The 14766-nt window shown below is 38.9% G+C and overlaps 1 protein-coding gene across 1 annotated transcript in view; it reads right to left on the reverse strand.

Annotated features, from left to right (window-relative positions):
• Nucleotides 1-14766, reverse strand: part of side-VIII (sidestep VIII) — a 961237-nt gene that overhangs the window by 192876 nt on the left and 753595 nt on the right. The window contains exon 6 of the mRNA XM_065223526.1: nucleotides 2585-2736. Coding sequence (XP_065079598.1) covers nucleotides 2585-2736 — 152 coding nt within the window. The remainder of the gene's footprint in view (nucleotides 1-2584; nucleotides 2737-14766) is intronic.

The raw sequence follows: 14766 nt of genomic DNA on the forward strand, positions 1-14766 counted from the left end.
GTAAGTTTATTGCCATTGATTCCCACACCCAACTATTGATTCACCTGAGAAATGTTCGTAGACGCCAGTTCCAAAGAACCGGAGATCTAGCGTGGAAACGTGAAATGGCCGATCTGAACAAGGAGATTGCTTCCAGAATGGTCTCACTCCGGAACGAAAGTTTCGGGCGGCTCATCCAGAATCTGGACGACCGCTCTAGATCATTCTGGAAGGTTGTCAAGGTCCTAAAGACGCACCCCAAACCCATTCCTCCACTCAAAGATGAAAATGATGACGATCGGCTCATAATCACCCCTCAGGAGAAAGCAAATGCGATTGGTGAGCATATTGCCAAATCGCACTTGCTTGGCTTCAACATCCCAAGTCCGCTCGAAGTTCAGGTTGAGCAATGCGTACTCAACCTTGATTCCTCCCCTTGTGTCATCCCTCCGGAGGATAGAATCACAGTTGAACAGATTTGCTCAGCGCTGAAATGCACCAAAAACATGAAGGCCCCCGGGTTTGACGGAATATTCAACCTAGTGTTGAAAAATCTCAGCATGAAGGTTCACTCTCTGCTGGCTGCTGTCTTCAACAGATGCTTTGTACTGCACTATTTATACCACTCAATCTAATAATCTTTTTTCAGGCAACTTCGAACACAATATTGATATTACTGATTTAGTAATAGTCAAAGAACACTATGAACCAGCGACATAGAGCATTAAATGTATTTTTTGGACAATTTACACTCCTTAAATACAGATTTAAAACTTAATAAAGAAAAGTACAACTATGCTGATAAGCAGTGTTGCCAAAGTTGATGATTGTCATTTTAGTGGAGATTTAGTTTCAAAGTAGCTGAAAAGCAATGAATTGAATTGCATAAATTTTACCGAACAGTTCAGCTGTTCAGATTTCGGTAAAAATGACCGAAGTCGGCGATAATTTCTAAGTGTGTGTTTTTCGGAGTGTTAACGAGTCAAATATTTGTCGTGTGGGCAAACAGTTAAAGCTGACATACAAATGTATGATAAACATGTTTGCTGAAAACAGCCACATAAATTATTCTTGAGTAGCAAACAACATCAAATAATCGTTGCTTTCTGTTATCGTACTTGAATTGACCGGGTCGATTGGAGTGATGTTGGAGATCAGTGAAAACGGACTTTACCATTTGAACTTTCAAGTAAAGGAAATCAATAAGCAGCTTATGACTTGAGTAATCGCTGGTCTTTCCTTAGTGTTCTTCGTGCAATTATGCCGGCATCTGGCTTTTTTTTTCGCTGCTTGACCAGCTACCGTTAAAATGGAAGGCTTGTCCGAGATGAGTGAGCTGCGGTAGGCGGTAGGTTTTAATTGACTTTTCATTGTTGATTTTTAGTAAACCTTAAAGCAAATTGAGCTGTTATGCATCAATCAACACGTAGCCTGAGGCAAGCGAATTGATGCTTCACCGGAAATCCAGCCGCTCATAAAACTCTGTCCTAATTACCCCCATCACGTGATTGTAGCCGACACGTGTTGAATATTTAATGTAATGATGAAGAGATTTTTATTTCCTAACGTGACAACATGAAAATCACTTGATTACAGATACCAGACCATTCAACCAGACAGGGATTAAAGTGAAACCACCACCGTCAATGAATGCCATCATTAGCATGCCAATGTAATAATCAAAACATGAAACAATTTGCAGCACTCTCAACTGCACTGATAAAACCGCAACAAATGCTTAACCTGCATTGAATATCAAGTTAATTTGCATTTACATAGGAAAAAAATATCAATACCTACTCACACAGAATAAAAAAAACTGCATCCACAACCAATGCGCATGAAATTGATTACAACTGGTGGTTTTTCGCGTGCTCGTTCAATTACGTTCAGTTATCAACAACGAGCGACTGACTGCCCTCCGCTCGGGCTGCCGCCGTCTGCGGGTCCGATGATTTGTAGACTCCATAAAATGGCCTAATCCCCCACATCACTTCATCAAGGGGACTATTAATCTCCGGGAAAAATAGAAATTATGGCCCCGGGTAATAAACAATAATCCCACACTCAATTTGATCCCTCCGCCATTAGAACGTAGAACGCATTTTATTCTTTTAATACCCTCGGCAATTTACACTCCACAACGGCGAAGACGCCGACGATGAGTTGCTTCCCCCCCATTAGCTACTCGGTGCGAGGGTTCACTTTTAATCTCTTTCCGTATCCCCTTGCGATGCGTGTGTTGTTGTCCGTGCGGGGGAGCTTTCTAAACTTGATGCCAAAGTTGGAACAAGGAAAGTCGACTTGGAAGGGTCTCTGTCCGTGTAAATTATGGCCGGGGCTTATTAGGTTCAGAGGTTGTTAGGGAATGATTTACGCATATTGGGTGAAGGTTTTTGCGAGAATGCTAACTTGAAACTTGTAACGAAGGACCTTAATATTTCACAGTCGTTGTGGTAAGTATTCCGAAGAATACCATTTTGGATGAAAAACCAATTGCAAACTATCGGACAACTTCGATTTGCCAGAATAATCTACCGGTCAACTTTCCGTGGTGACCCAATTCCTAATATTCCAAAAGCACCGGAAATAAATTCAAACTCACCGTCTCCTGATGTCCTTTCATCTCGGTGCTGCCCTTCCACCAGGTGATGGTAGGTTCCGGTCGGGAGCCATGAACTTCGCACACCAAGTCGTAGGTGTTGTTGGCTGACAGTGGCCGATTTTTGCCCTGCAGCTTCACCAGAAGGGGACGCACTGTAACGAAGGAAAAGAGAAATGACATGAGATGATGTTTTTCGTCCGGTCGAAAGCAGAAAAAAAAAACGCAAAATGATGCTGACTCATTTCGACAAATCCCATTGAGATTATCTAATGGAGTGGATTTTCGCCTAGACGATTCTCAAGTTGTTCAAACTCAGCATGACGACCGGGCTTCCCCGCTGTGTGGTGCGTCAGAGTTCATTACATGGCGAACGACGAGGGATCTTCCTTGAGCATCAATTCGCCGTCGCTGCCAGATCCTTCTTCTTCTTCTTCGGATGGTTGGTTTTGCCTAATCCACTAAAATGTGATAATTCAATTGCCAAGGCGTTGAGAAACGATGCCGAACGGAGAGAGCTCCCTGTTTGCAGTGTGTAACAGCATTTTGCCATTATAAGCCGGAATGGCACGGATTTGGGCGTAATTGAAAAGTTCCATCATTTACTTGGCCGGAACGGGAGGCATCAGGGTAATTTTTCCCAGAGACAAGCACTTTTCGACGGCCGACCGGCCAACACTCGGCAAAGGCCACAGAAATCCGATAGCGATAATGATATTGGAATAGCGATAGCGAAACTCATGCCTCCCCGATCCGGTTTTTGCGGATGTTTGTGGATCTTTCGAAAGATAATATTGATTGTACCGTGGTGGTGGTAGAAGGCGGGAGTAAACAACTTTGGGCACTTTGGAATTATAACCAACTGCGGTGCGGAGTTTACTTTCCGTTTCGTAAAAATAGATAGCAATTCGCAGCACCGCGCCCCGATCGTTCGGAACCGTTACGATTTGAGCAATGAAATTCAATTAGGAAACCAACAACTGGCCCCTTACCCATTGTCGTCGTTGGTGGTTGGTTTGCTTCGAATGAAAGTTGTTCAATTAAAATCTTGCATAACTTGGCGGTGAAGCGAACCGGAAAATCCAACACTGAAAACTGATGCTGCTATCTATGGGAGTTCCCTGTGGCAATAAAATTGAATTTTCGAGTTGAGATAAACAAACTTCGGACTTTGCTTCGAGGCTGAGAAAATATTTGTGCAATCTTACAGGAAGCATTCGCTATTGCTAGCGTGCAGCATTAACAACCCGGAAGTGATTTCAACAGTCATGCGATACTGCTAAAACGATACCTTAGTGGACCATCTACGGATAAATGATATTTTAACAGAAATTTGGAGCAATTTACCGGCAAATCCCTTATGGGGATGGGTATTTTTTGACGTAAGATTACGTCTTTCGGTGTTTGCAACGTCCAAAAATCAAACGCGTTACGAAAAATGGTCAGGCTTTGATCACTTATAACTCTGTCAAAAGCGATCGGACTTTAATTAAAAAGAAGCCAATCGATTAAAAAATATTCTACGAAGCTGTTAGAATAAACACTTTATCAATTTTCAAAAGGACACAAATTTTCAACTGTTGCAATGATGCTCAAATTTATTGTTAGTTTTATTGTTCTGTAACAATTATATACACGGTGAACATTATATTTCTCATTCAAATGATGTAATTGGACAAATGGCAGTTATACCGATGGTCCATGATAACATTGGGCATCCAGAAAAACTTCCGGTGCCCCCGGGGAAGTGGCCAATTCTCAACGAGAACCGTAACCCGGCACACTAGCCTCCCGGGGCCTGTTTCGGGGCCCCCGAGAAGGTGGCCAATTGTCGACAAGAAATAAAACACGTCGCGCGACAAATCAAACTTTATAGTTTTTCAAAACTCGGCGAGTAATGGCTAGAACAGTTCCATGTCAAATGACGAATCGGAAAAACACGACCTTCTAGGATTTGCATAAAATTTTGCATAATTGTGTGTTATTGGCAGTGCTGAGATTTGTCATTGTCATTGACAGACTTCCGCGTGATATTTCAAAATTGATCGTGACATAGTCACTGACAGACTTGATCCTCCAAAAAACCTTTGTCAAAATCTCATTCATTTTTTTCGTCAATGACAACTTTATTGAGGTTTTATAGCATTCTACGAGTCTCAATCATGGTCTACAGAACCCTCATAAAACCCAAAATATTACTTGGGAAAGGCTCACCTGGTATCAAAAAGTATAATTTCGTACATGCTGTATCACATTATTGTTATTCAAGAAATTCAGGACGTAGATGATGATGATGGTCCCACCTCTTACCCCTACAAAGGTTTGCGCTGGACGATTTATCTTTATGATAATTGAATATGACATTTTAACCAGGTTGGCAAACAAAATCGAACTGGTTTCAGTTACAGATATAAATTCCTTCTAGAGTTTACAGTTGCTTCACAGCGATATAAATGTGGAAAAGCTCAGGCGTCCACCTCTTAGTTCGCCTTTTTGTCCACCTAAAATATTCATAAGTATTACAAGCGATCAAGAGTTAATGAACAATCAACAAAACATCCTATTACACTAGTAACCCCGCAATCTGATGCTATCATAATTTTCAGCAATGTCAGGAATGCTCACGAACCCCCAAAATTTGCCAGAAAACTTACTACTAACTCAAGGTATCTTCCAAATAAGCTTCAACATTGCATTTTTTTTTTCAAATGTTAAATTCACTCCTCTATATCCGTAATACGCGCGCGAGGCTCAAAATTATTTTACTACTACTATTAAATCAAATATCAAAAATCCATCATCACCATCGTGGCGAACAAAATAGTTTTTGCAGTGCTACAATAATTATTAAAAAGTCGTTATAACAGCAATCCAAACAAAATAATCCGTTAAAAATAACTTCGTCAAGATACATAACTTTTCAGTTCATAAAAAAATCACTGAATAACAGTTCAAAAGACAGAACTTTTTAACGTGTGAAATGCAATGTCTCTTAAATTCTGCAGATGTTGTTGCACGTTAAATGTGTCTAGGCATCGAATTGAAAACATTTATTCCTTTAAAATATAATGAACTCTGTGAAGCACAAGCCAAGAAATGTGGTGTTCTTATTTCATCCGCGTTTCTAGTATTATATTTATGATAATCACTTCCTCTTTCAATTCGATAACACAAATATCGAGGCAGCAAACCGTTAACTACTTTAAAAATGAACACCATAGTCAAATATACAATTCTTTGCTTCACCGACAACCATTGTAAGGCGTCTAGCATCAAAGTTGAGGAAGTGAATCTATTACATCTCAAAATCAAACGCAGTATTTTACTCTGCAAGCACTGTAATCTCGAAGTCAAGATGAGGAGAGATGATTGATTTGTATAGCTGTATTTTACAGGCAATAGTTAAATCGTTTTTCAGTCGACATAGAATCCCATACTTCTTGGAAATTTTCTTGATGACATTGTCAATGTGAGAGTTGAACCTAAGTTTGTCATCAATAATCACGCCAATATATTTAATCTCCCGAACGTGATCAATAGTCCCATCATCAATTACAACAGAGACGTTCTCATTTACTCGATTCCGCGAAATTACCATAAATTTAGTTTTACTTGTGTTCAATTTCAACTGCTTCTACTTCAACCATCTACTTAGAGAACGCAAATCTTCATTCAAGTGTAAAACGGAATCATCTAAATCCTTAGCTGTGATATGAATAACACAGTATCATCTGCAAAAAGATCTTAAAACACGTTGCAAGTCATTAATATACATAATAAATAACAGGGTCCATAATACACTTCCCTGGGGCACTCCAAGGTTATTCCCCACGGGACTGGAAACAGCATCATTAAAAACAGTCGGTTGAGTTCTGTCAGACAAATAGCTTTCAAGCCATTTATATACAGTACTCGTAATTCCAAAGCGCTTGATTGTACTTAACAGTAAGAGCCTAGAAATTGTTTCAAAAGCGCGTTTCAGATCCAAAAAAACAGCAGCAATCGTATCTTTACACTCCAAGTTATGTTTCCACTTCGCTTATACCAAATTCAACGTGGTTTCACAAGAATGACCTTCCCGATATCCCGATTGTTCTGGTATCAACAAAGAGTTGCTATTCAAATACTCCAACAGCTGGCTTTTAACAACAAGTTCTAAGATTTTCTCTAATGTGTGCAACATGTTGATGGGACGAAACTCTTCGTTCCAGCAACTTTTTGAATAGGGACCACTAAGGATTCCTTCCAAATTTGTGGCACATGTCCAGTTTGTAATGATTCATTAATAAGGTCCAGCAAGATGTGGCCAATGACATGAAAGCAATCTTGAATAACTCTAGCATTAACATTATCTACTCCAGCCGATTTTCCTAATGTAAAACAAATAACTCTAAGTTCATCTAATGTAATTGGGTGAAAAACTTCAAATCTACAACAACTATTAACTGGCTGTTTTATTTCGTCAGGTTCATCGACCAATTCAATGGATTGATTAATCAATGAAACACTGTCTACAAAATAATCATTAAACTTGGCTGCAATTACTTGTTCTGACTGTTCTAATGTGCCATTAAAAGTTATGGACCGCAGTTTGCAATTACTAGGTTTTAATAAAGATTTCAAAATTTTCCATAACTCTTTGCTGTTGTTTTGATGCTGATCAATCTTCCTTTGAACATATTCACAACGAGTTTTCTTTATCGATTGTGAATACTTATTACGCGCGATTGTGTACTTAGTCCAATGATTGTCATTATTAGATCTACAAAACTTTTTGTACCATTTGTCCCTTTTCCGTTTAAGACGCAAAAGATCCAAATTGTACCAGCGGTTCGAGTTTTTCAAAGAAACAAACTTTTGCTCAACTAGTTGATTGGTACACGTTTTCAAAGCGTTATTAAGAACAGCTGTATATTCATCGAAGCTACCGACCGCGAATGGAAAATCCACGCTCCTCTCAATAAGATTCGAAACAGCGTGTTTCGAATATTTCCTCCAGCACTTCAATTTTACTAATTCATCGTTGTTATTGATATTATTTAATACATTAATCACTAAGGTCTCATGATCGGTTATTTTCAAATCAGTATCCGTAACTGAACAAATGGAATCAAAATTGGAATAAACGTGGTCAATTAAAGTTCTACTGTGCCTGGAAATACGCGTATACTCATTTACCGTTTCCTTTAAATTAAAAAAAAACTCAGCTAAACGCTTCAAATGATTCGAATTATGGTTATCACGCCAATTAATATTAAAATCACCAGCCAATATATTTAATTAACTAGAATCAAGGAATGTCTCGAGCCAGTTCTCTAAAACTTCAACAAAACGCTGGTCACTAGAACTGGGAGAATGATGCAAAACACCATAATTACCCATCTTCATGCCACGTACAACTGTAATGCCCAAGAACCAGTTGCCATAAATAACTTCGTTGGTACGAAGGTTGAATTGAACTGATTCTTTGACATAAATAGCAACACCGCCAGTGTGTCTAGAATGTGATAAACAAGCAGCAACAATATATCCCGGAATACTATACTGATCAAAAGCTTCAGTTTCTACAATGTGAGTTTCAGATAATAAAGCTAAAAGAGGACGTTTTCCTCAACAATCTGACGTAATGCTACGTAGTTTGTTGACAACCCCTCAATATTCAAATACAATAAATAGAATTGATTCACCTTCCTGGAACTTGGCTGCTATTTATTGAAACGCAAGCTGCTTTTCTTCTGATCAAAAAGTCTTCTATAGAGCAAAAATACCGAGCTAAATGCGGCATGGTAGACGTCCAAGTTCATTTTACGTTCTTTATTCATTTTCAAACAATTAATACATTTCAATACAGTTGACGTACACTCCGACGTTTTGTGTTGTTGGCTGCACCTAGAGCATCTATCGCAATTTTTGCAATCCATGCTCTTGTGCCCAAAGTCTCCACATTTGAAGCATCTCAACACATTAATCGCGGGAACTATCGAGCACCGATCAAACCCTATATTTACTTTTTTCGCACATAACAAACATTTACACGAATCGACATCGTCTTCAATTAGAACACTAAACTTGTTATAAGTGAAGCGTGGATTTTCAAACATGTTCACTACTTTTACATAATTAACAGTGATGTCTTCATTTTGACCTTTTAAGTAGTCAATGAAGACATCGGAGGAAAACTGATCGCTCATGCCCACTATTTTCAATCTTGGCACCGAAGTGGGAACAATAGCACTATATTTTTCCCCCAGATTGCTTTCAATACCATTTTTCACATCATTTAGATTAGCTCCTGTTGCACACTCAACAATAATGGAGCCATCTTTACCATTCCTAAAATTACTGATTTGGTGTGTTTTTGGATCCAACTGAGTTTTCAAAAACTTACGAGTATCTTCGCAAGGTTGTTTGGACTCTTTCGGTTTAATCCCAATGACCGGACGAGTCTTACGATTATCTGGTTTGTTACTTTTACTGTTATTGTTGCTATTAGTTTTACTTTGACTAGCACGACTATGTCTTTTTACAACATCCGCAAAACTCGCATTTTCTTGAAAATCAACATCATCATCATTATCACTTATTTTACGTTTTTTGCGTCTGGTATATTGGTCCGATTCTGACTGAATCGTCCTAAATGAACTGCGCTGATCATTCTTTACAGCTAATTGGTTTTCCGCATCAACTTAAAAAAAAAGAAACTTTTCTTTTAATTCAATTTCTCACAAATTAAATGTTCAAGACCATTTACATTTATTCTAATGTCTGCCATCCCGCTTTTAACCGCGATGTCCACCTGAGCAGCAATGTGATCTCGCATGCCAGTGATCGAGTCCGAGAGTTGAAAAACCTTCTTCATCTCTTCCTCTATCCTTTTGACGCGCGAGATCAGATCAGTCTGCTCGTCACAACTCTGATCTGATAGACAACTATCACACTTGAACAGAACATTTGCATTATCTGCTATAAGCCTCGCCGCAGCCTTAGTGAGTGCCGCACAAGCGAAATGGAACGTTCCATTGCACGGACCTACACATGTAACTGGTAGCCCACTCATAGCAATAGACTGCTCGCATACATTAAACACATCCATTTTACCAAATTAAACGCTAAGACTGTTAGCAGCAGACATATACAGGGGAGGAGAACACAAAATAAAATTTTACCGCCACAGCTCACTATACAGAAGCAATAGCGCGCCGGGGGAAAATACAAAATTAAACAAAAACGAGTTGCTGGGCAACCTTTCCTCTACTTATCCTGTTAAAAAACACAACGGACACGTGTTAGAATAATCCTTCGCGGCACACGGCACTATTTCACACGAAATTATGAATTTATTTTCACAGCACAACTCAACAAAAACACTACTTTGTTCGCCATTCTATGGCAATGATGCTTGTTCACATTAACGGCTCAAGTCATTTAATTTCGTTACACATTTAATGAATGTAAAAATCTACACATGTTCGTCACTGACAGCTTGTCATTGACAATTGACATGGTTTACCTTGACTGTAACTGTTATTGCTGTTCAGCCGTGGATTGATAAAATTTACATTAAGATCTCAAAGCTTCCCGATACTATCTGCTGTCCCGAGAATTTCTCGAAGTTGCTGAGAAATAACTGAGTCTCTCGGAATTTCTTTGAAAATCTTGCAATTTTCTGATAATCATAGAACTGCCCCAAAGTTCACATAACTTCCCCTAAGATCATTAAACACAATTGAAGTTGTGGCAACTTCTGTTTAATTCCTGCAATTTGCCCGAGTTTAGGAACTGCTGTGAAGCTTTTGAACTTTACTAATGTTATCGAAATTGCGTAAAATGTATGGAACTGGCCTGACAATATCGGAAGCTAACATAAAGCAATTTAAAAGTTTCCCGTGGTTCTGGACGTTCCCAGAACTACCCTGAAGCTTCCGGAACTGGCTTTAAATTCTTTTTTTTTTTCGCCTTGATTTGTTTTCCGTCGATCTTGTTTTTTTCTACTGAGTACGAATGCTGCTCAGTGTTCACTCGGCTGTCGACAAAAGCAGGCCACTCTCGATGTGTGCTACGCGATCGTCTGTTTTCTCGGCAGCAACCATTGTGTGGTCGTCCTCATTGTTCTTCATCAGCAGTTCTTTCGGTCGATGCGTCGTCGACTTTGGAAAGCAACCGTTTCGTGATGAGTGTGTGAGTGCTGACCACGTTTTGCGTCCATTGCTGCAATGGACGCGCTCTGACCCTCGTTGGCGTACAACAATTTGCCATACAATGAAACTACTGGAAGCGGCTCCAGTTCTGATGGAGGAGGCTTTTTGGATAGCGGAAGATAAAGTGTTTATTGTGTTGTACCTTTTGAATATAGTTTTAAAATGTATTGTATAGTAACCAAGAATCCTCGGCTCTGTAAAGTTAATTCGGTTGAGCCTTATCAAATAAATTAATAAACAAAAAAAAAAAAAAAAACGAATGCTGCTGACGCCAGGAAGGCAGCTTCCACACCTGAACCCTACCTATCGACTCATCGACTCATAAACCGGGGACCAACGGCTTTACTTCGAAGGAAGGCGTGATCAGAGATTTTATGCCGACTGGGATCGAACCCAGGCCCTTTAGGGTGAGAGGCAATCACGCTTACCACTACATCACCAGCGTCGCTAGCTTCCTTCAAGTTCCTGGAAGTCCTTTAAAATTATCGGAATTTTTTGGAGGTTCCTGCATTTTTTTTTGTGGTTAATGGAACTAACATAGAGTTCTTTCAATTTTCCTGCATGTCGTGCAATTTTCCTGAAGTTCATTGGACTCCAAACTTCTTTGTTGCTTTCTGGACTTTGTTCTTGGAACGAATGTAATATTCTGCAATTTTTCTGATCTTTATCAATCGGCTCTGTAGATCTCTAAGCTTACCTGTAATTTTTGGAACTTTCCTAAAGTTTGCAAATTTATTCGAATGATCATGGAACTGCCCTGAAATTCTCAGATCATTCCCGAAAATCTTTAGGAAGTATTCTGGAGTATCATGAAATTCTTGTAACGTACCTGATTTTTTGTTTAGTTAATGGACCTGTCATGAAGTTCTTTGCCTTTCAGCTTTTGTTGATCTAAGATCACGAAAGTTTCGTGAAGTTCATGGAACTGCCCTGAAGTTCTCAGAACTTTCCTTAAAGATCTTTAAACTTTCCAAAAGTTCTAAACTTTCTTGTAGTTCACGGGACTTGCCAGATGTTTTTGAAACTTCTCTGAATATTTCAGATATTATCTAAAGTTCCTTGTAGTTTTCGAAGCTTCCCTAAAGTTTCGTAAATTGTCATAATGAGCTGTGAACTTCCCTGATTTGTTTAAGAACTTCCGTTGCACGTGTTCGTTTGTATAGCTAGGGGCGAAGCAAGCATTTTCACATCGAAAGCGCCTAATGAACATTGACATCCAAAACTTCCTTAATTCATTTGGAGATGTATTTTTTTTTTGTTTATTTATTTATTTGATAAGGCTCAACCGAATTAACTTTACAGAGCCGAGGATTCTTGGTCACTATACAATACATCTTAAAACTATGGTCAAAAGGTACAACACAATAAACACTTTATCTTCCGCTATCCAAAAAGCCTCCTCCATCAGAACTGAAGCCGCTTCCAGTAGTTTCATTGTATGGCAAATTGTTATATGCCAACGAGGGTCAGAGCGCGTCCATTGCAGCAATGGACACAAAACGTGGTCAGCACTCACACACTCATCACGAAACGGTTGCTTTCCAAAGTCGACGACGCATCGACCGAAAGAACTGCTGATGAAGAACAATGAGGAGGACCACACAATGGTTGCTGTCGAGAAAACAGACGATCGCGTAGGACACATCGAGAGTGGCCTGCTTTTGTCGACAGCCGAGTGAACACTGATTTGGAGATGTAGGTACCTGTCTTCGCAGGAGCACGTGAGCATTCATAATGCGTTGTTTGCATTTGATGGGAGCAGAACATTTCTCATAGCACATTTGTAGGTAGGAATATTGTTCAATCCTTTGTTTTGTAATTCCACATTTAAGGGCGCTGATTTATTCTGGAATACAGCAAATAAACGCACAGTAGGGTTAACTACCCCATTTCCGGCCTATTAAGCACAACCCGCACTTAGTCTTTCTTAATCTTGCGCAGTTTAGCAGCAAACGGAATGTTATTATTACTGATGGGTTCCATATTTATTTACCTTTCCGTACGTACCGTAAGATTTGATAAACAGAAACCAATCGTTGAGATATTATCAAAAGTCTAACACTGCTTCTTGACGCCAAACTCGGCCTCGGATTCTAAACTCGGCCTAACGCATTGAAACGCCATTGAAACGCCACTGAATTCACTTCGGCCTATCGGTCGGAGCGCTTCTTTTGTTTCTGGATATAATAGGTGCAAACCTTCTACACGACTTCGTTCGGTAGCTTATTAACTAAAGTATCGGAAGCCCTACTTTTGCTCAATAAAACAGATGAAATTATCCTTAATAAGTTAAAAAAAATCTCCTTAAATTAAAATTGATCGGGTTGCTCCTTAAATGATTGATCAAAATACGTTAAAAATCTTAAAATGCTCAGTAAATATTTAAAGTACACTCCCTAAAATAGAAAAAAACTGTACACTAAGCATTTGAAAATGCTCCTTAGTATGCACCGCTATGCACCATTTTGAAGTGTAATTGTACCATATATCATCGGAAAAGCTGCTGTAGAAAGGTTAATAAGTACCATGAAATCAGCTGAAATGTTCAGTAAATCATTGTGTGCATTTGTGCATTTTTACTAAAAAATTTCAGCTGATTTCATGGTTTCATGTCACTGCGTTTTTGTTTACTTTTCATACTTTATGTCAAAGATTGATTAAGTGTGTATGGTAAATTCTTTCAATTTTGTTGAAATTTTGCTTTGTGTGTAAAACATGTTATTGATCTGAATAGATACATACAATCAGAAACACAAGCACAGAAGCACGCACATTCTTCACTAACGCAACCCAAACAAGTGCAATAACTGGTATTAATGAAGAATTAATTGATTGATGCGATACAATTCTTCGTACGTTGTCTTCCGGATTTTCGATCAACATAACAGCATTTCAAAACTTTGCTGAAGAAACTGCTCGTCTTTATGTTAGCCTTTATAAATGGTATTCAATGGCAGCCTCTGTCTATAAGGTCTTAATCCACGGATCGCAAGCAATCCAAATTGCATTGCTTCCAATTGGTATGTTAAGCGAGGAGGCTCAGGAAGCCAGAAATAAAGACTTCAGAAAATTTCGGGAACGATACAGTCGCAAAACAAGTCGAAAGGACACTATGGAGGACGTTAGGATGGACATTTTAAACCAGCAGCTTTAAGTCTCCTAGTAATCTAATCATGCATCTATTGCATTCATCAATAACATCTTATCATGTTTTACACACAAAGCAAAATTTCAACAAATTTGAAAGAATTTACCATATGCAATATTCAAATGATGTTATATGAAAATGCCTGCAGTTGCCTGTTGAACTGTGGTCGTTATTTTACCCAGCAAGGTCTACACTAATCACTATAAAAAAAATGGCTGCTACTTTTTGCTATATTTTGAGTTATTGACATTTTTATGCATCACTTTTTTGAGACATTTATGTTAATAACTTTATAATAAAGCATGATATATAAAGTAATGGGTATTTATTGGATGAGTCAAACCATTTTGAAAATTATCAGGGTATAAAACTTATACATTTGACGTATATAGGTGAAAAAAAAAGAAAAAACGCAATTTTAGAGGTTAGTTTTCCTAATTGCCCGATATCTTGCATAATATGAGTCATAGAGTTTCAATGTCTTGGACAACATTTCTCAACATTTCAAATTACACAACTTTGCTGTGAAAACCATTCGGCTAGAATGCTCCGTTCAAAAGATAGACTCAAGCGCCACCTATGTGGCGTTAAAATGAACTATTATGAAACTTTTAAAAGATGGCGCTTTTAGTATTGAGCAACTTTGTACAACATTGTATCGCTGTAGAAAGCAAACCAACGGCGCTAGAGGTTTTGGCCACACGAATGGCTTCGCTGCCCCACTGTGCCACACCTGGATCCACCCAATCGACTTATCAACTCATGAACCAGGGACCAACGGCTTTACTTCCCTTCCGAAGGAAGGCGTGATCAGAGATGTTATGCCTCAGAACATCCCA

Source organism: Ochlerotatus camptorhynchus, unplaced genomic scaffold, assembly GCF_037179485.1.
Source record: "Ochlerotatus camptorhynchus isolate MF236.1 unplaced genomic scaffold, CSIRO-AGI_Acam_v1.1 ptg000193l, whole genome shotgun sequence".
Lineage (NCBI taxonomy): Eukaryota > Metazoa > Arthropoda > Insecta > Diptera > Culicidae > Ochlerotatus > Ochlerotatus camptorhynchus.